Source organism: Chiloscyllium plagiosum, unplaced genomic scaffold (genome assembly GCF_037043375.1).
Source record: "Chiloscyllium plagiosum isolate Xiang-an unplaced genomic scaffold, Cpla_swu_hap1 HiC_scaffold_3, whole genome shotgun sequence".
Classification (NCBI taxonomy): Eukaryota; Metazoa; Chordata; class Chondrichthyes; order Orectolobiformes; family Hemiscylliidae; genus Chiloscyllium; species Chiloscyllium plagiosum.
In genome coordinates, this window is record NW_028270141.1 from 41,335,670 (window position 1) to 41,356,637 (window position 20,968).

General features: G+C 38.0%; 1 protein-coding gene across 3 annotated transcripts in view; it reads left to right on the forward strand.

Moving 5' to 3' along the window:
- The window catches only part of ero1b (endoplasmic reticulum oxidoreductase 1 beta), an 85,669-nt gene that overhangs the window by 53,414 nt on the left and 11,287 nt on the right, over positions 1–20,968 (forward strand). For 2 of the 3 annotated variants that reach the window (XM_043680077.2, XM_043680085.2), the window contains exons 11-15: positions 1,596–1,688; positions 5,226–5,472; positions 14,627–14,696; positions 16,318–16,404; positions 18,761–18,894. In XM_043680077.2, coding sequence (XP_043536012.1) covers positions 1,596–1,688; positions 5,226–5,472; positions 14,627–14,696; positions 16,318–16,404; positions 18,761–18,894 — 631 coding nt within the window. The remainder of the gene's footprint in view (positions 1–1,595; positions 1,689–5,225; positions 5,473–14,626; positions 14,697–16,317; positions 16,405–18,760; positions 18,895–20,968) is intronic. The other variant, XM_087978606.1, reaches the window with a different exon arrangement.

Below are 20,968 nucleotides of genomic sequence, written 5' to 3' on the forward strand. Positions count from 1 at the left end.
CAGAGATCGTGTAAAACGAAAGCAGGTGAGATTGGGGTTAACGTACTGATATGGATGGAGAGAACTGCTTGGTAGGTATGAAGCAAAGAATAGGAATAAACAGCCCTTTTTCTGAGCAGTAGGCTAGTAGTAGTGGTACCACAGGGATCAGTGAATGGACCCAGCTATTCACTATATATAAATGATTTAGATATTTTTATTAACCAGTAGCTATGACTGTGCTAGTTGAACAAGTATTCCGGTTGATCAAGATATTTTATATAACCATTGTAAAACACACACATTAAGTAATAGAAACATGATTTGGGTGTGTACATTGTCACTGATATATTTAATTTACAGCATAAATCACTTAAATAATAATGTAACTTTGCCTTAAAACTTGCCAGCAGAGAGCCTTCTCACTCATGCTCAACTGACTGTTCGGACTTTTCAGAGAAAACCTAATATTTTAGACACGTTTTTACAGGTTTATCGAGAGTGCTGGTTCTTAATATGCTGATTAAACTAAAGCTTGCCATATTTCCTAGTTTGCAGATGACACAAAACTGGGTGGGAGAGTGAACTGTTGAGAAGAATGCAAGGATACTTATAATTTGAACAAGTTGAGTTAGTGGTCAAGTGCATGGCAGACAAAGTGTAATATGAATAAATGTGAAGTTATCCACTTTGGCAGTAAAACAGGAACAGATTATTCTGTAAATGGCAATAGATTAGTATTGCCAGTGGAATTCTCTGCCACAGAAAGCAGTTGAGGCCAGAGCATTAAATATTTTCAAGAAGGAGTTAGATATATTTCTTTGGACAAAGGGATCAAAAGGTATGAGGAGGAAGTTGGAACAATGTACTGAATTGGATGATCAGCCATGATGATTTTGAATTATGGAGGAGGGTCAAGTGGCTGGATGATCCCCTCCTGCTGCTGTTTCCTGTGTTTCAAATAGCTGTGAAACATGGAAATCTTATCACCATTTTATTATTAGTTGCACTTTTAATTGCACATCATCATCATCTATTTTTGAGCATCAATCATACTTATTTTGAAAACAAAATTCACTGTTTATCATGTAATTCCATAGGCCATGACTTTTTAGCATTAACCTTTGGTAAATGCAAGAGTGAGACATCATCTCCCTCACTAAACACCCACTCCATTGAAGGGTGTAAGCACCTAATTTATGATTCAAAAAGGAGAAAAGGCTAAACTTATGGCCATGATTATTTGTCACAGTTATAGTGTATGCTGTCTAATGTTCAAAACGTAAACTGGTGTGAACTATCTTGAGGAATAAGAATGCAGAGGAATATTAGTCAGTAGTTTATAAGGAGAGGTTTTATTTCAATAAAGTATGATTAGATATAGATACTAAGTGAGATACTGGAGTTAGTGAAAGGATTGATGGAATAATTCTGAACAGCAATTTTAATCACTTCAAAGCATCCTTCAGAGCTCCTTTGAAATGAAACAGTAGACATTTTGTAATTTAATGTGAAGGTAAATTTTTATATTCTGTAAAATTATATATTTTTCTGCACTGTAAGATAAATTAACTGTGCTCTAATTTTACTGATTATGTGAACATTCATGCTTGTAGGTCTGTGCCTTGAAAAGAGAGTATTTTATAGGTTGATTTCTGGGCTTCATGCCAGTATCAATCTACACCTCAGTGCAAAGTATCTACTTGATGGTAAGTGCAAATAATTTCCTACTTTAAAACTTCAGAACATTTTGTTCAGATCAGGAGAGTTATTTACTGGTTAACTTGCAATAAGTATCCATGTGTTGGAGTATTAAGATGTCCGTTCAGAGTGTCCAATTTTTCTCAGATCTGGTAATGTTCAATCAGACAAGATTAATTTATACTTCAAAATGAAGGCACCCACTTGATAGCAGTGATCATAATTGAATGACATTTGTGTTACGACTTTCAACATCTGTACTTCCTCAGGACGCGAAGGAAATTCAACATGTCCACAAGTACTCGTACCGATTTTTATAGATGCACCATAGTCCAACATGCAAACCAACCTTCCATCCATTGACTCCACCTATACTTCCTGATGCCTTGAGAAAGCAACCAACATCATCAAAGACCCATTCCAGCCCAGTTGTGCTCTCTTCCATCAAACAAAAGATATAGAAGTACGAATGGCTTCAAGGACAACTTCTTCCCTACTGTTATCTGACTTTTGAACAGACCTCTCAAATGTTAATTCTGATCTCTCTCTCCCTGCACCTTTTCAGTGGTTGTAACACTGCATTCTGCACCCTGTTCTATGTCCTGATGCACTTTGTATGGTATGACCTGCCTGTATAACACACAAAACAACATGTTTCACTCTATTTTGATACATGTGACAACAATAAATCAAATTCAGACTCGCTGAAGTAGTGTGCTGGTGACTGAGCCTTAATATTCCCAGAGTTGTCACAAAAGTTAAAGATTTTAAAAAGTATGCAGTCTTCCAATTTACTTGATTTTCAAATCAAGGTTAATAGAAAGCACAGTCCTAATTACTGAATTTAACAAAAAGAACTATCATTGCTAGTAATTAAACTGTAGCTAAAGATAAACAGTTATAAACTGCCAGAATGTAACAGTTCTAATCCCATTATAAACACCCCTTACAAGCATACGGGGAAAACAGGTTATTACTAGAGTGTAAATGCTGAAAGACAGTTCAGTAGATTTTGTTCTCTGATTCTGTTGCTGAGATGATTCTTATGATTCTTATGATTCTTCTGCTAACCAGTGTGTTCCTTCAGTTGTCTTTCTCAGATCATTGCCAATCATTTGTAAGAGAGATGGCTGGTTCATTTATAAAAGATCTCTGACTTAAAACAACTGTTGTATGCTGTTATTCTTCAGATTTAAGATTCATTTTGACTGCAGAGAAGAGAGAGGTTGTTTTCGAGCTGGGGAAGAACTGAGCACCTCTGTGTATCTTGTGCCCATATCAAAGCTGTTTAGATGCTGATGAACCAATCTCACAGTTGTCAGCAGGCAAAAAAATCTCTAATTGGTATCTACCCATTAGTCCATATACCAATCAATTTGTTGGCAACCACAGATGCATCTGTACATTCCCTCAGTTTCAATTTGTCTCCAACCAAGCATCAATTACTGTTTGTGTAAATAGTTGTTTACACAATGCTTAGCCAGGATATCTGGTTAGTTCATTTCAAAACATACAGCACCCTTACAAAACATGCTCTTTCTCACTTTAGTCTGCAATTTTACAAAGCGCATAAAATATAAAGAGACACTCTTTACACATCTCCGTTCTTGATTATAAAGCATGTGGCAAAAAACAAAACAAGACTTTCATTCAATTTCCCCCCCCCCCCCATCCCCCAACGTTTACACAATCTTAGCATTCCTTAAGCTTTTAAATTATTCTGACATTTTACTGTCGGGATAAAGAATCTGGGATTATATTATCTTTCCCAGTAATATGATTTGTTTTACATACAATGGTTGCAACCGAAAACTCCCAACTGAATTGTTTTGCATCTTGATTTTTAAACCTTTTAATAAAGGCTGGTAGATTATAATCAGTGTAAATTATCATTTCCTTATTTCATTGTTGGATGCAGACTTCAAAGTGTTGAAGAGCTAACAACAATCGCAAAGTGTCTGTTTCCGCAGCAGAGTACTTTTGTTTTTGATAGGTTATCAGTTAGGTCAGTTGACTGGGTGATTAGTTTGCGATGCAGAGTAATACCAACAGTGTGGGTTCAGTTCCTGCACCAGCTGAGATTACCATGAGGAACTCTTTCTCAATTTGTCCCTTTGCCTGGGGCATGATGACCCTCAGATTAAACCACCAACAGCCATCTCTCTAATGAGAAAGCAGTCCTATGGTCTGGTTGGACTTTGGTTTTACTCTTGGTTTAGTTTCTTAGAGGAGCAACCCACTGTCTTTTCTATTGAGTTGTCCTTCTGTGACAAGACAGCACCTGTACTTAGATCGCTAGCATTAATTGCCATTTTGGAAGGTCGAGAAAATCAGGGCAGTCAATACTGGTTCATTTATTAAGATGGCCTTCAGTTTCTCAAATGCTGCTTTGCGTTATGCTGGCCATACCACTTTTGCTTGTTTCTTTAACACATTTGCTAAAAGTACAGCAATCATACTGAAATTATATTCAAACTATGAGGGTATAGAGGTACATTTTCTGTTCATATATCACACAAGAAGTCAGATTGTTAGTTAATGTAAGAACCCAAGTGATCAGAAGGTCAAATGGAACACTGGTGCTAGGAGAATTAAATATAAAAGGCTGGGTGGTTTAGCCAAGGGAAATGCAGTGTTACAGCAACAGGCTATGGGGGGGTGCATCTCAGTGGAATGCTGTTCAGAGGCTCAATGTGGACTTGATGGGCTGAATGGCCTGCTTCCATATTGTGGCAATTCTATGATTCTGTGAAAAGTAAGGACGTTTTGCTGCAGTTGTACAGTTTTGGTCTCCTTATTTAAGCAGTTATGTAATTGCATTGTAAGCAGTTTGAAGAAGGTTCACTTGATTTTGATTACCTCACCCTCCCACCACCTTTTTAAGAAACATTTCTGGTCAGATAAGAGCCATTTTCATTGCAGTTTAAATGAACTTGTGATAATCATAGTGAGACCAAGAACATCTTGAGGGAACTTGCTAGGATGGTTGTGAGACACAGTTTGAAAATGAAAGATTTTCCATTTAAGATAGAGGAGGAAAATAACTTGGAGGCTTCAAGTCACTGCAATTCTTTCCCAGAGAGAGGTAGATGTAGGGTCAATTAATATTTTTTAAGGAGCCTGTAGGTTACTTTTGACTCTCGTTAGTTAAAGACTTAGCAGTCAGGAGTGGGAAACTGACTTCAGTCAGATCAGCTATTACTGAATTGCAGATGCACAAGAAATGAATATCTTTTCAGTCTTGCCACAGTGGTTTTTTAGAACTGGATTTGTTATAAGCTAAAAAAAGAGCAATAACTAGCTAATGGAAACTCTGCCTTTTATTTGATGTATTTTGCTGAACTGAAAGATTGTTAGACTGTGTATGTAGAGAATGTGTTTTGTCTGACCAGATGATGACTGTCGTCTTGTACTACAAAATTGTGTGCATTCATTGACCAGTAACGATCTTTTCTTATAAATCTAGGTATTACCAGTTGTAATGTATTAATGGAAAGTATCATTCTAATGTGTCACTTTACCTATTGTTTAACCTGTTGTTTCAGATGGGTGGGGAAGACATAGATGGGGACCAAATTTAGAAGAATTCCAATCTCGGTTTCATCCTACTGAAACAAAAGGAGAAGGTCCAAGAAGGTTGAAAAACCTCTATTTTTTGTACTTAATTCAACTAAGAGCTTTGTCTAAAGTAGCTCTATATTTTGAACGTTCAATTGTCGACTTATACACTGGAAATGCAACAGAAGATGCAATTACCAAAAAGCAGCTGCTGGAAGTTCTCAAGGAAACCAAGTAAGAAAAAATACTTCATGGGATGTGACACAAGAATGATTGTACAAAATTATTTATTGATAACTGAAATTTTAAGACTCTTTCAGAAACTATGGAAGTGAATTGACAAGGAGATAGTTAATCTCCCATGTTGTTTTAAAACAATAATTTGCTGATGAGTGTTAAATTTGCAGCAAATATTTATCCTGCCCTCCATGACTAAATTTAGCACTTTATTTTTAAAACATAGTTTTGTGGTATCATGCATTCCTTTTTGTAGATGGGAATACTGACTTAGTATATGGGCATCCATGTTGCTAGCTTGTAATCCTAGCCAATGAGACTTGAATTGTTTTCTCTGAGGTTAATTTGATATCATGCTATGACCCGAAATACAAACACAGACTTGTCGAACTGAATGGCTGGTTTTGTACTGAGACATTCCGTGTAATATCTAAAATGGGGATAGGTTCAGGATTTGACCTACAGTTTGCTATCCTGCAAGTGAACCATTCAATAAAAGGAAAAATTTGATTTTATATAGAGCCTTCATTATAGCAAAATGTTCCAAGAATTTTCACAGCAATCAGTAATCAGACAAAATTTGACATTGGGCCACAACCTTTCTGTCAGTCTACCACCATCTGAGAGTTTCCTGCCATTCTATATCAGGTTCTTAAAAATGTACACTTCTTCCTTGAAAGTGAGGTGCATGTTATCCATAATCTAGTTCAGTTCAACAAAGTTTGGGACAATACCAAAGCTTGATACTGCAGGTGGGCTTCTTGTTGAAAGTCTTATTTGACCTGACATCTTACCATAGTCTTTTCAGCATCTCTCTATTGTATTCTTCATTCAATTTTATTTTAAATAATTCATTGGAGCAGGAGTAGGCCATTTGACCCCTTGAGCCTGTTCTGCCATTGAACATGATCATGGCTGATCATCAAGCTCAATACCCTAATATTCTATTTCGTTTGATCCCTTTACTCAAAGAGCTTTATCTATCACCTTTTTGAGTATGCAATATTTTGACCTCAATCATTTTCTGTGCTAGAGAATTCTGCAAGCTCATCAATCTGAGTGACAACATTTCTCTTTATCTCAATCCCAGAAGGTTTATCCCTTATCCTTAAACCAGCCCCTTATTCTGGACTCACCCACCATCAGAAACATCCTTTCTGCATCTAACTTATCTAGTCCTATTTAGAATTTTATAGGTTTCTATAAAATCCTCCCTCATTCTTCTAAACTTCAGCCAATAAAATCCTAACCAATTCAATCTCTCCTCATAAGTCAGTCCTGCCATCCCAGAACTCAACTTGGTAAACCTTTGCACGCCGTCTATAGCAAGAGCATCCTTCCTCGGGTAAGAGATCAAAATTGCAGGCAGTATTTCAGATGTGGCCTCACCAATCCCCTGTATAATTACAGCAAGACATTCTTGTTCTGTACTTGAAACCTCCCACTATGAAGGCCAATGTGCAGTTTGCCTTCTTTCCTACCCGCTGCGTCTGCACATTTTCACTGGTGCACAAGGACACCCGGGTCTCGAACATTCACCTCTCTGTTTACAACCATTCAAATAATAATCTGCTGCCTTATTTTGCTACCAAAATAAATGACCTCATATTATCCACTTTATACTGCATCTGCCATGCATTTGCCCATTCAGCTAGCCTGTCCAGCAGCATCTCTGCTTTTCCTTAACTCACCCTTCCACACAGTTTGGCTCGTCTGCAAATTCTGCGATATAATTAGTTCTTTCGTCTAAATCATTAACACATATTGTGGACAGCTTGGGTCCTCGTACCTATCCCTGACGTACTCTAATAACAACTGCCTGCTATTCAGAAAAAGACCCATTTAATCCTGTCTGCTAATCAATTTTCTATCCATTGCAATCCACTACATTCCCATTCCACGCACATTAACTTTACATATTATCAATCTCTTTGTGAGATTTTGTCAAGAGTTTTGAAAGTCCAAATCAACCACATCCAGTGGATGCCCCAATCAACTCTAATAATCTTCGAATGCTTCCAGTAGATTTGTCAAACATGATTCCCTTTTGTAAATTCATGCTGACTGTGTCTGATTTTTACCACTGTTTTCAAAGTGCTCGGTTATAAAATCCGTGGTAATGGACTCTAGCATCTTCCCCACAGATGACGTCAGACTCACTGGTCTATTATTCTCTCTATCCCCCTTTTTTTAAATATTGGGATTACATTAGCACCCCATGTCCCACTTCACTAAACTTCCAAATTGTAATCTCTTAAATCCTGTCCTTTCTCAGTTGCTGCACTATCTCATCTATGTGCATTTTACATTTCACTTCTTGTCCTAAGTGAACTTTGAACTTATCATAAACCTTCTTAATCACATGCTGCTTACTCCAAGCAGTCTTGATACCTCAGATCTGTATTCTTCAGAAACTTGTTTCTGATCAGTTCTTTTTTACTTCACATTTGTGTGCTACCTGCTTAAAAAAATTCTGTGCTTATCATCTTTTCCTGACTCCACCTTTGCAATTGCTGACACTTTTGAGGTTCTTTCACCTTGTTTAGTTGGGAGTGAGGGCTACAGGGCATGACCTAACTGATCACAGCACTATAGTAAACAAAATCGAGGAAATTAAAAAGGACTGTAGCAGTAGTAGAGGGCAGTATAGTGAGAAGAATTAACACTGTTCTCAGCAGCAAAGATCTTGAATCCAGGCAAATATGAGGCCTGTCCAATGCCAGGGTTTGGGACATCTGCTCCGGGCTTAAGAGGAATTTGGAGCAGGAGGAGGATGATCCAGTTGTCACGGTTCATGTAGGTAACAACACAAGCAGGACAAAGGTGGAGGTTTTGCATAGCCTTTGTGAAGAGTTAGGCAAAAACCTCCAGTTTAATCTGTCAGTTATTATTTGAACCATGTGAAAGGTGACACAGGACAAATCCGATTAGAGGGGTGAATGCATGACTCTGAGTGGTTCTGGTTTGTGGGCACTGGCACCAGTACTGAGAAAGTGGGATCTGTCCTGATGGGAAAGTCTCCACTGTGCTGGAGCCAGTGTTCTTGCCAACCACATAACTAGGGGGGAGGTAAGATTTAAAACTGAATAATGGGGGCAAGGGATCAAGTTTTGGAATCAAGGAGTAGAGACAAGGATTGTGAAAAAGATATTAGCAGAAAATGTTAAACAGACTGTGTTTGGGAAGAGTAGAGTGCACAAATCCAAGAGTTAATCTTGGAGTCAGTAAGACCAGAATTTGCAGGAAAAAAAAGGATAAAACTAATAGCTATGTATCCAAATGGAAATAACCCTTAGAACGCAATGTCTGAACCGTGTGTTCAAACAAAAATTAATAAGTAAGATCTGTTAGTCATTACAGAGACATGGCTGCAGAATGATGTGGACCAAATCTTGAGGGATAGGCAAGTATGAAAAAGTGGAGGAGTAGCTATGTTGCAAAAATGACGGTTTTAGCACAGGAAACAATATCTAGAAACAGTTTCAGGAGAAATGATAATGAAACTGAGTCATTTGTAGGAGTGATATACTAGGCCCTTAACAGTAGCCACACAGTGGTGTAGGATATAAAGGAAGAGATAATGGGATAATCAGAAAGACGCAGCTATAATCTGGGATATGTTAATCTATACATTGACAAGAAAAGGCAAGTGGACAAATATAGCTTTGATTTCACAATGTTTGTTAGTATCTCGTAGCAGTATGTACTGGAGGCAACCAGAGAGCAGGCTATACTAAACATGGTATTGTGCAATGAGACAGAATTAACTAATGTCTTTTTTAATTTAATCCCCACAATGTGAAAGCAGGCCATTCGACCCAACAAGTCCACACCAACCCTCTGAAGAGCATCCCACCCAGATCCTATCTCCTACCCTGTCACTGTAACCCTGCATTTCCCATGGCCAGCACACCTAGCCTGCACATCCCTGAACACTACAGGTAAATTAATATGACCAATCCACCTAATCTGCACATCTTTTGACTGTGGTAGGGAATTGGAGCACCTGGCAAAACCCACACAGTCATGGTGAGAATGTGCAAACTCCACAAAGACAGTCCCCCGAGACTGAAATTGAACCCAGTTCCCTGGCTCTGTGAGGCAGCGGTGCTAGCCACTGTGCCATCCTGATAATTTTCTAGTGTAGTCACCCCTAAGTAGCAGTGACCATAATAGAATTGAAACTTTACATTTAGTCTGATGTATTTTTTTAATCAATCTGTCTAGGGATGTTAGAACGTACTTCTGAAGCAGGTGGGATTTGGACCTAAGCCTCCTAGCTCAGAGGTAGGGATACTATTGCTGCACCACAACAGCCCTCGTGCATTCAGTTTGAGGGAGAGAAAAAAATGAATGCAAAACTCACTTTAAATTTAGATGGTGGCAATTCTCATGGTATGAAAGCAGAGCTAGGTAAAGTGAGTGGGCAAATTGGTCTAAAGGATAGGTCAGTAGAGGTGTAATGGCAGTCATTTAGGGGATATTTTTGAATTTGCAGAATAGATACATTCTAAAGAGTAAGAAAATTTTCAAGGGAGACACCGTCCATGGTTAACTACAAATATTAAAGATAATCTAAGACTTTTTTTTAAAAAAGCATAGTTAAACATCACACAACATCAAGTTATAGTCCAACAGGTTTATTTGGAAGTGCAAGCTTTTGGATGAAGTAGTGGCACTCCGAAAGCTTGTTCTTCCAAATAAACTTGTTGGACTATAACCTAGTGTTGTGTGATGTTTAACTTTCTCCACCCCAATTCAACACTAGTACCTCCATATCAAAAAAAAGCATATAATTCTACATAGACAGTTGGTAGGCCAGGAAGTTGGGCAGAATATAAGAAAACAACGTAGAATAACCAAAATATTAATAAGGAAAAATTGGAGTGCGAGAGAAGGCTAGCCAGAAATCTAAAAACAAACTTTACATAATTTTTTTAAAAGTTAGTGTTGATTCTGTAGAAAGTCAAACTGGACGCTTAATGGAAAACAAGGAAATGACAAATTAATTGAACAAATATATTGCATTTGTCTTCACCCTAGAGGATACTAGGAGAATTCCGGGGAAGCTATAAATCAGGAAATGAAAGAAGGCCAAAGCTCAGGAAAATTACAATCATCAGAGATAGTATGTGTAAATTGTTGGAGCTGTGGACTGACTAGCATCTTGGGTGTTGATGGACTTCACCGTAGGATCTAGTGAGATATTTGATGCATTGATTTTGATTTTCTAAACTGTTCTTGAATCAGGAACAGGCCTACTAGATTGGATGATAGCAAATATAATGTCTTTATACAAATGGAGAAGGAGACAGAAAGCTGGTAAACTTGGAAACTACAGGTTAATGTTTATCACCTAGAAGATGCAGAAAACTATTAAAGACATCATAACAGGCGCTTGGATAAGTTCAAGGTAATCTTGCAGAATTGGTTTTGTGAAAAGGAAATGATCTTTGACAAATTTATTGGAGTATTTTGAGTAAGTAACATGAGCGGTGAATAGGGAAGCTGTTCGGTATACTGAACATAGATTTCCAGAAGACGTTTGATGAGGTGTCACACCAGAGAGTTTTTCTCTAAATTCATTCATGGGACGTGAGTATGGTTGATCATCTAACTCAGTACCATATTCCCACCTGTTCCCCATACCTTTTGATCCCTAAGCCTTACGAAATATAGGGCTAAAGAACACATGGAGGTTACAAAAGATGTTACTGAGTTTAAGTGAGTGTACAAAGATACGATCAGTGAAGGGTTTTTTACCCATTCATGGCATGTGGTCATCACTGGCTGGTTTCGTTGCTCATTCCTAGTTGCTCTTAAGGTGTTGATGAGCTGCCCTCTTGAACAATGCCAGTCCATGTGCTGTGGGTTGACCCACAATGCCATCAGGGAGGGAATTCTACGATTTTGGCCCAGCGACAGTGAAGGAATGGCGATATATTTCCAAGTCAGGTTGATGAGTGGCTTCGAGGGGGACAAGCAAGTGATGGTGATCCCATGTATCTGCATATATCTTTGTAGATGGATGTAGTAGTGGGTTTGGAAAGTACTGTAAGGATCTTTGAATTTCTGCAGTGCATCGTGTGGATAGTACACACTGCTGCTACTGACAGTCAGTGGTGGAGGGAGTAAATGCTTGTGGCTGTGGTGCCACTAAAACCTACTGCTTTATTCTGAATGGCATCAAGCTTTTTAAGTGTCATTGGAGCTATACCCATCCAGGCAAGTAGGGGGTATTCCACCACACTCCTGACTCATGTCTTATAGATGATGGACAGGAGGTGAGTTACTTGCTAGAGTACTCTTAACCTCTGAGCTGCTGTTGTAACCACAGTTGATGTGACAAGTCCTTTTGATTTTCTGGCCAATGGTGACTCCAAAGATGTTGTTAGTGGTGAATTCAGTGATGGAATTGAATGTCAAGGCATCATACAGCATGGAAACAGACCCTTCAGCCCAATTTGTCCATGCTGACCAGGTTTCCTAAACTGAAATAGTCACGTTTGCCTGAGTTTGGCCCATTGTATACTAAAAATTTCCATTCTGTGTACCTGTCCAAATTTTTAAAAATGTCATAATTGTACACTCCTTTACCACTTCTTCTAGCAGCTCATTTCATATATGCATAGTGTAAAAAAAAAAAACGTTGCCCCTCAGGTCCCTTTTTAAATCTTTCTCCTCTCAACTTAAACCAATGCACTCCAATTTTAGACTCACCTACCCTGGAGAAAAGACTTTGACTACTTAGGACTAGATTAGATTGGGATATGTGGTTAGAATGGACAAGTTGGACCGAAGGGTCTGTTTCAGTGCTGTACATCTGTGACTGTATTTACATTATCTCTATCCTTCAAAATTTTGTACACTTTTATAATGTCACCTGTTAAGCTCCTGTGCTCCAGTAGAAAAAGCGTCCAAACTTATCCAGCCTCTTCTTATAATTCAAACCTTCCTGTCTTGGTCATACTCTTGTAAATCTTTTTTACACGTTTTCAAGTTTAGTAACATCCTTCCTACAGCAGGGTGACCAGAATTGTACGCGGTACTCCAAATGTGGACTTTTTAATGTCTTGTACAGCTGTAACATGATGTCCCAATTGCTGTACTTAATGTTCTAAACAGTGAAGGTAAGTGTACCAAACGCTTTCTTCACCATGCTGTGTATCTGTGGTACCACTTTCAAGGAGCTATGTACCTGCACCCTTAGGTCCCTCTGTTCAACAACACTCCCTAAAGTCTGACCATTTGTCTTGAGAGTGCAACATCTCACATTTATCTCAATTAAAATCCATCTGCTATTTCTCAGCCCACTGGCCCAGTTGATCAAGTTGTACTCTTTCGATAACCTTCCTCACTCTCCATTATACCACCACTTCTGGTGTCATCCGCAAACCTACTAACCAAGTCTCTTATATTCTCATTCAATTTGTTTATATAAATAATGAACAACACTGATCCTTGTGATACACCACTAGTCCAAAAAAGAACCCTCCACCACCACCCTCTATCTCCTACCTTCAAGCCAACTTTGCCTCCAGTTGGCTAGCTGTCCTTGGATCCTATGTGATCTAACCTTACTAACCAGCCTACAAAGCAGAACCTTGTCGAAGGCCTTGCTAAAGTCCACAAAAAATAGTGGCTGTCCTTAATTAGGAGACAGTGTAGATCAGCAAGCAGCTACTATGATAAATGAGCTAAATTTGGTGTACCACTTAAGCAACAGAATTTAGGATGACCTTGTTTTTGGAGGTTGCAGTGTAGAAGGTTAATCTGGTGTGTACTAGAATAGTTATGTAGGGATGTTTTAACAAAATAAATGAATGAAATATAGCTGGAATCAAGTGATGATGTAGAGGTGGAAATGAGCCCTGTTAGTGATGACACTGATATGCAACTGTCTGCTCACTTTAGAAAATTTTAGTTTGTTGCAGAATTCAAAGACAATAGTTTTGGTCTTCCCAGTATTCAATTGGATGAAAGTTTTGTTCATCCAGTACCAGATATCAGGTAGGCAGTGAGGCATTTTTTTTTAGGAAGGCCAGGGATACCCCACAAGGGATACCCCACAAATGAGAAACTTGAAGGCAAAGGATGAAACCTGGGACATCAGAAGATTAACATGAGAGAAGGTAGAGAAGACATTGTAGGAATTCTCTGCCATTGATTAAGTATAGCTTTTGTTAATTGTGGGCCACCAGCATTTCCCAAATTTAGAACAGCCACTATCTTCCTGTTCTACAAAGTTATATGGACAAGTACTAAATTGATTATTACTGGCGCCTTCATTGTTCCCCTTCGTCTTCATAAACTTAAATTGCTCTTGATTCTAAACTGAGTATAAACCTCATAATCTATGTCTCACTAGGTTCATTTCTTTCACCTCAGCAATTTTGGTGTTTACTTGAAGTGTGTGTACATTCCTAGTGCAATCACTTTTATTGAATTTGTCAGAATGACATTGCCACAATTAAAGTAGTAGTGCCTTTCTCTTGTATTCCAGTCCACTAGCTAGACTGATCAATGGTATGATTACAGCATCAAGATTAGAAGCTTGAATGTCTAATTTCTATTATGTTTGGTTTAGAGCAATTAGCCCTACGTGGGGCTCTGTATTCCTCTGGGATAGGCCAGTGTGGTAGGGGGGCACAGAGAAAGACACCAGGGATCTGAATTCAGATTGCTGTTGTTCCTGTTTTCCTTAAATTATTAAAGTTTATTTTGTGCATTATTTTGCCTATTTTCTAGAAAATACAATTTGTTTGGAAACTAACAATGGCGCCTTGATTTTCTGTCAAGTTCCTGATTCTCAAACATTGAAAATTACAATCATGCATCCCTTGGACTGTGTCTTTGATATTTGTGATGCATTAATGCAGAGCTTTATGAATTTGTTTCAGGATTGTGATTTATATTTTGACTTTACAAGCTTTTCATTTAAAAATCTGTAATATGCAGAGCTTAAAGAGCAATATTACTACATTCCTTTTTTAAACCTTTCTAAAAGTGTTTTTTAAATTACAATCTTGAGAAGTTGGTCGTTTTTCTAATTCGTCTCATTAATTGACCTGCATGTTCAAAACTTGGACAATTTAATTCAAATTACTTTGTTTACAGTATTCAGAATACATATAATTTTCCTTTACAATAGGTCATTTCCTATGCATTTTGATGAGAAGTCAATGTTTGCAGGCGACAAGAAAGAGGCTAAAACATTGAAGGTAAAATGTTAACAGTGTTTTGCCTATTTAGGGTATCTGTTATAATGAATAATTCTGAAGTTTCTTTCCAAAAAGTTTTGTTAGTTATAAAATTTGTGTAATGTTTACTACGTTTTCTGATATCTTCAAGAAGGAGGGCAATAGACTTTTGGGTACAAAGTGAGAAAGAGTTCAGAAAGGTGGAGTTAAGGTAGAAGATCAGTCATGATCTTGCTAAAAGGGCCAACTGGTCTACTCTGCTCCAATTACTGACCTAGGAAAAATTTTCTTCTTAGATTTTCCATCTTTATGTATTACTGTTGCATTTTGGTTTCCAAGCAAATGTTATCATTTAGCTGAATTTTTCTGATTGCACAGAGTTGTTTTTCTTTCAACTTCTGCCAAAATTCCCTCTCGATTCCCGACTTAATGCTTTTTTTCTATTCTTCTGCCTGTTCTACTACCACTATCTCAAGTTTGGATTCAATTCTTGGATAGCCTAGTGCTTCCTTCTATGCTTCTCTCCCTGCCTGACTAGTTTCCATCACCTGACCAACCTAAACCACAATGGTGGTTCATGTCACTTTATCACTGGTTGGACTTTCCCTTTGCAACTCTATTACTCTGACTCTTTTGAATACCTCATCTTTTTCGACCCCCTATGACCTTTCCTTTTTTTTTTAAACAAAATAACTCTACATTACCATCCAAGATTCATTGTTGAGTTTCTCTTTGACATAATATCTCTCTGCCTCTGCGCTGAGGAATTCCTCATATGCTTTCTATCCATTTCTGTTTACTTAATCCCTCTCAATCTGAACTCTTTCCGTCTATGTAAACTTTTTTAACCATATTTATGGTCAGGCCCTCTGCCATTTTGCCTGGGGTTCCTACTCTCATTATCTTTTCCTTGTATCTTTTAACACCTGGTTTCTCCTATCTTCCAAATCAATTTTACTCCTACTGTGCCACAACACACTCACAACTATACCATCAAACGTTGACCATTTGATCCTCTCTCTAATTTCATATCTGTTGGTTTTTCCCTACAAAGTCCTCATCCCCTTCTTTTCTTTTGTCTTCAGCAGTTTGAGCTATAAGCTTTCGACTTCCATCTCTAAATGTCTTCACCTATCCACTTTTCTTTACTCCTTTAAGATCCACCTCTTTGACCATGCTTTGCTCACACCTTCTGATATCTGCTCCTTTGGTTTGGTGTCAGTTTTTAATCAATTAATCACTGTGAAGCTTCTTTGGACTCTTTTCTCAGTTAATTATGTACTATAAATGTTACTGTTGCCAATTACTCCATGTATTACATTTTAGCATTCTAAACAGTTCATGCAGTCTGGGACAGCATACAGTTATAGGTAGGCTCTTGTGTGTCTAACTGAAACAACGGAAAAGTAAAGACTAGACTCCGAAGTGGTGTATAGCAGAAATCAAGTTGTGATTTAAGATTCTACTGAATAGATGCATTCCTATTTAAAATTAGCAAGACATCTGAGATCAAAGGCATATATATATTGTATGGTGCATTTTCATAATGCCTGCTTAACTTGTGCTAACTTAAATCAATCATGCCTTACTGTTTGAGGTTAAATTCAAGTAATGAGTTATGATTTTTAATCTTTTTTATTAGGAAGAGTTCAGACTCCATTTTAAAAATATCTCCCGTATAATGGACTGTGTTGGATGTGACAAGTGCAGGTTATGGGGTAAACTTCAGGTTTGTTTCAAATAATATTTCCAAGTAATGCAAGCAATTTGGAGAGCAACTGTGCTGTTTTTTTTTTAAAAAAAACTGCAGGAGCAAGTGGATTTTTTTTTTTATTATTATGTCAAATCAATATTCCTCCGAGATTTCTGAGGGACACAGATGAGAAACGGAGCAGAGCTAAACCCTCTGCACCAGTTATTCAAATAAATATGCCTGAGAGTACAACTAAAATGCAGACTTTGAGATGCTGTTATTTGAACAATAGTGGAATTTTTTTTGTTCCTTTAATGCCACGTCAGAATTTCATATGTGACTGATAAAGGGGCCTCCTAGTGAACATGTAGTTTACTTTTTGCAAAATATTAACAACTTGAAGTTGACACACTACTGAGAAGCACTCTACTATACTGTTCAGTCATTCAAATTTTAATTCAGTCATTTGAATGTGTGGGAAGACTTTCTCCTAAAGTAACTCTCAAATGTGGCTATGGAGAATAAACAGCACTTTTTATTCCATTTGTTAAAGACTGAAATGGAGCTGCCATCAGAATTACTTGGTCTGTTGCATGCAATTATATAAAACATGCAGTGTGGAAATAGATTTTTTTGATCCAATGTGTCCAAACTCCAATTAAATGTGGCATCCTCCCTCACTAATGTTATCAGCTTTAATTGACATTCCATCAGTTTCCTTGCTTGTCTTTACTGCATCAATGTTATTCATCTCAACTACTTCCTGTAGCAGCAAGCAATGCCTTTTTTTTTAATGTGCAGTCCATTCATTTAAATGCTTGTTACCTTTAACATTATTTTACATAGTCAAGCATGCTCATTATCTTAATTGGTTTGGCTTGACCATGGCATGTGCTTTAACTTGTTGTCAGACCATGCACTCTGAAGGGAATAATGCTAGTGAGTTCTGCATTCTATTGCTAGTGATTTCTACATTCTCATCTCTAGGTTAGAAAAAGTCATCTTAATTTCCTATTTGATTTCTTTGGTGACTGTCTTAATCTGGTCATAGCCTCTGCGTTTGCTGTCCCAATATTAATGGAGTCTGACACTTTATGGAACGATGCCTAATTTAATAAGACATTTCAAAGTCCTCCTTTAAGGTTATCCCTCGGCCTTCTCTTTACAAGAAAAGGAAATATCAAATTTGTAAATATTACCTCTGTAGTTTAAATGTCTAATTTAGCATTGTAGAATTTTTCAATCTCAAATTTTTAACTTCTGTAATTGCGCTTGACCAGTGTGATTATAATTACTTAAATATTTGTGGAATGACAACCTTTGTCCAATGCTGTCAGTCATGACTCAGTGTTAGCAATCTCACCTGGAAGTGAGGAGCTCATAAATTGAAGCTGACTGCAAAGAGTTAAACATGTTTCAAAACCTAATGGCTCTCAGTCCTTCCAAAATATTATAAAAGCATCAGGGGGCATGAAAGATTTACATGCTAGTTTAACACACAAAGTAGAACATCTTAGTGTATCAACTGTGGAATCTCCGATCTGCCTCACATTGTGTTGTCTAAATAACAGATTCTGTCAAATCTTATGTTATAATTATTGAAGGTAATGGGTATAATTATTAAAAAATAGTGAAAATATTTCTTTGCTAGCATTTTAATCATAATCATTCTGCATTATACCAATGATATTAAGCATAATCCCGAATTCTAATAGACAACTGAAAGTTTTTAAATTATTCACTTGGGAGATATCGTAATGTGATATTGTAATCCAGAGAACCCAGGCTGATACTCTGATGGTTAGATTACTAATTAGAATGTAAGATTAGTCTCCATAATTGTGATCATGATAATAAATGACATTAAAAGCCCATCTGATTCACTAATATCCTTCTGCAAAGGACTTCTACTCTCCTTACCTAGTTTGGCCTACGTGTGACAGCAGATCCACAGCAATGTGGTTGACTTCTTTAACTGTCAGCTCAATGGTCAAGCAAGTGATGGCCTTGCCAGCTAAACTCTCATCCTTTCAAAGAACTTTAAAAATATCTATTTAGAAATGTGTTATCTTCAATATAGAACATATAACCTAAATGCAGTATTGAATGTTCATTGAACCAATAACAAAACGCTGCTTAAATGTTTAACTACTTGTATTTCAAAATGGAATAAGAACAAAAACCAATATGCAGCCTAACCAGATGAACTTTTTGATGGATGAATGCGTTTATATTTCGGATCAAATTATGTCAAAGCTAAATTTCTTTGAAAAAGTAGTGAAAGATCCAGAATCAAACTAAAAATGTGGAAAATATTCCAATGCACAACCATCTTAGGAAAGAGAGCAGGGTACTAGGATGTAATACTTTTATTTACTGGTCTCCTCCTCAGATTCAGGGTTTGGGTGCAGCTCTAAAGATTTTATTTTCTGAACGGGAAATCAAGAACCTTCCTGAGCGGAGTCCTTCATCAGGTTTTCAGCTCACCCGACAGGAAGTTGTTGCTCTTTTGAATGCGTTTGGCAGGTAATGAAAATAATTTTTCGTATATTTACTTATCAAAGTAATCTGGTTTATCCAAACTATCAATTTGCAGTCATGCTTTTTACTGACCCTGTGAGCAGTTACCTAGGTTGATCTGCGAATGGTTGCTGTTGGTTACCTGATCTTCTACGGGTCAGTTGCAGAGTAGTTTAAAAATGGCACTGAGAGGCCAGAGAAAAAAGTGGATACTCGTGCCTCCTTTGTCACAAGTGTGATTCCTAATTTTAAAGCGGTGTCTCCTGGTTCTGAAACGTCCATCTTTGTCAAGACCATTCAGAATCTTAAGCATTTCAATCAAGTTCTCCCTTCCTCTTCTAAACTTCAGTGGAAATATGCCCAGCCTATTTAACCTCACCTCATAAAACAACCCACTCATTCCAGCTATCAATCTAGTGCACTTCTGAACTATTGCCAATGTATTAACATATGTATTTAAGTACAGAGACCAAGGCTACACACTGTCTTTGAAATATTGAGGTTGTACAGGACAATGAGGCCTCTTCTGGAGTACAGTTTCCAGTTCTGGTGATCTCGTTTCAGGAAGGAGAGGGCTCAGAAGAGGTTTACCAGGATGTTGCCGGGAATGGAAAATTTGAGTTAAGAAAGGCTGGAAAAGCTTGGACTTTATCATTGGAGTGTAAGAGGTTGAAAGGTGACTTGTATAGAGGTTTATAAAGTCATGAGAGTCTAGATAGGATTAATGGTAGGTGTCTTTTCCGTCAAATGGGGGATTTCAAGAACAAAGAAAATCTGGATCAGCACAGGCTTGGAGGATAAAGAAAATTTGTTTTTCTTTGTCCTCCAAGCCTGTGCTGATCCAGATCCCCTATCAAACCTGTCGCCTATTTTCTAAGGATCTCTATCCCTCTGCTCCCTGCCCATTCTTGTATTTGTCTAGATACATCTTAAATGATGCTATCATGCCCGCCTCTACCACCTCCGCTGGCAACCCGTTCCAGACACCTAGCACCCTCTACATAATGAACTTTGCACACATCTCCCTTAAACATTTCCCCTCTCACTTTGAACTCGTGACCTCTAGTAATTGAGTCCCCCACTTTGGGGGGAAAAAGCTTCTTGCTATCTACCCTGTCTAAACCTGTCATGATTTTGTAGACCTCACTCGGGTTCCCTCTCAACCTCCGCCTTTTTAATGAAAATAATCCTAATCCACTCAACCTGTCTTCATAGCTAGCTCCCTTCATACCAGGCAACATTGTGGTAAACCTCTTCTGCACTCTTTCCAAAGCATCCATATCCTTTTGGTAATGTGGCAACCAGAACTGTAGGCAGTATTCCAAATGTGGCCCAACCACAGTCTTATGCAACTGTAACATCACTTGCCAACTCTTGTACTCAATACTCCGTCCAATGAAAGAAAACATGCCACATGCCGCCTTGACCACTCTATTGACCTACGTTGCCACCTTTGGGGTACAATGGACTCGAACACTCAGATCAATTTTCCCCAGGATTTTTTCATTTACCGTATAGTTTGCTCTTGAACTGGATCTTCCAAAATGCATCACCTTGCATTTGCTTGGATTGAACTCCACCTACTATTTCCAATCCATCTATATTCTGCTGCATTCTCTGAAAGTCCCCTTCACCATCATCTACTCCACCAATCTTAGCGTCATCTGCAAACTTGCTAATCCGACCACCTATATCTTCCTCCAGATCATTTATGTATATCACAAACCACAATGGTCCCAGCACGGATCCCTGTGGAACATTACTGGTCACAGTTCTCCATTTTGAGAAACTCCCTTCCACTACTACTTTCTGTCTCCTGTTGCCCAGTCAGTTCTTTATCCATCTAGCTTGTACACCCTCGACCCCATGCAACTTCAGTTTCTCCATCAGCCTACCATGGGGAACCTTATCAAATGCATTACTGATGTCCATGTGTATGACATCTACAGCCCTTCCCTCATCAATCAACTTGGTCACTTCCTCAAAGAACTCTATTAAGTTGGTAAGATATGACCTTTCCTGCACAAAACCCATGTTGCCTATCACTGATAAGCCCACTTTCTTCCAAATGGGAATAGAT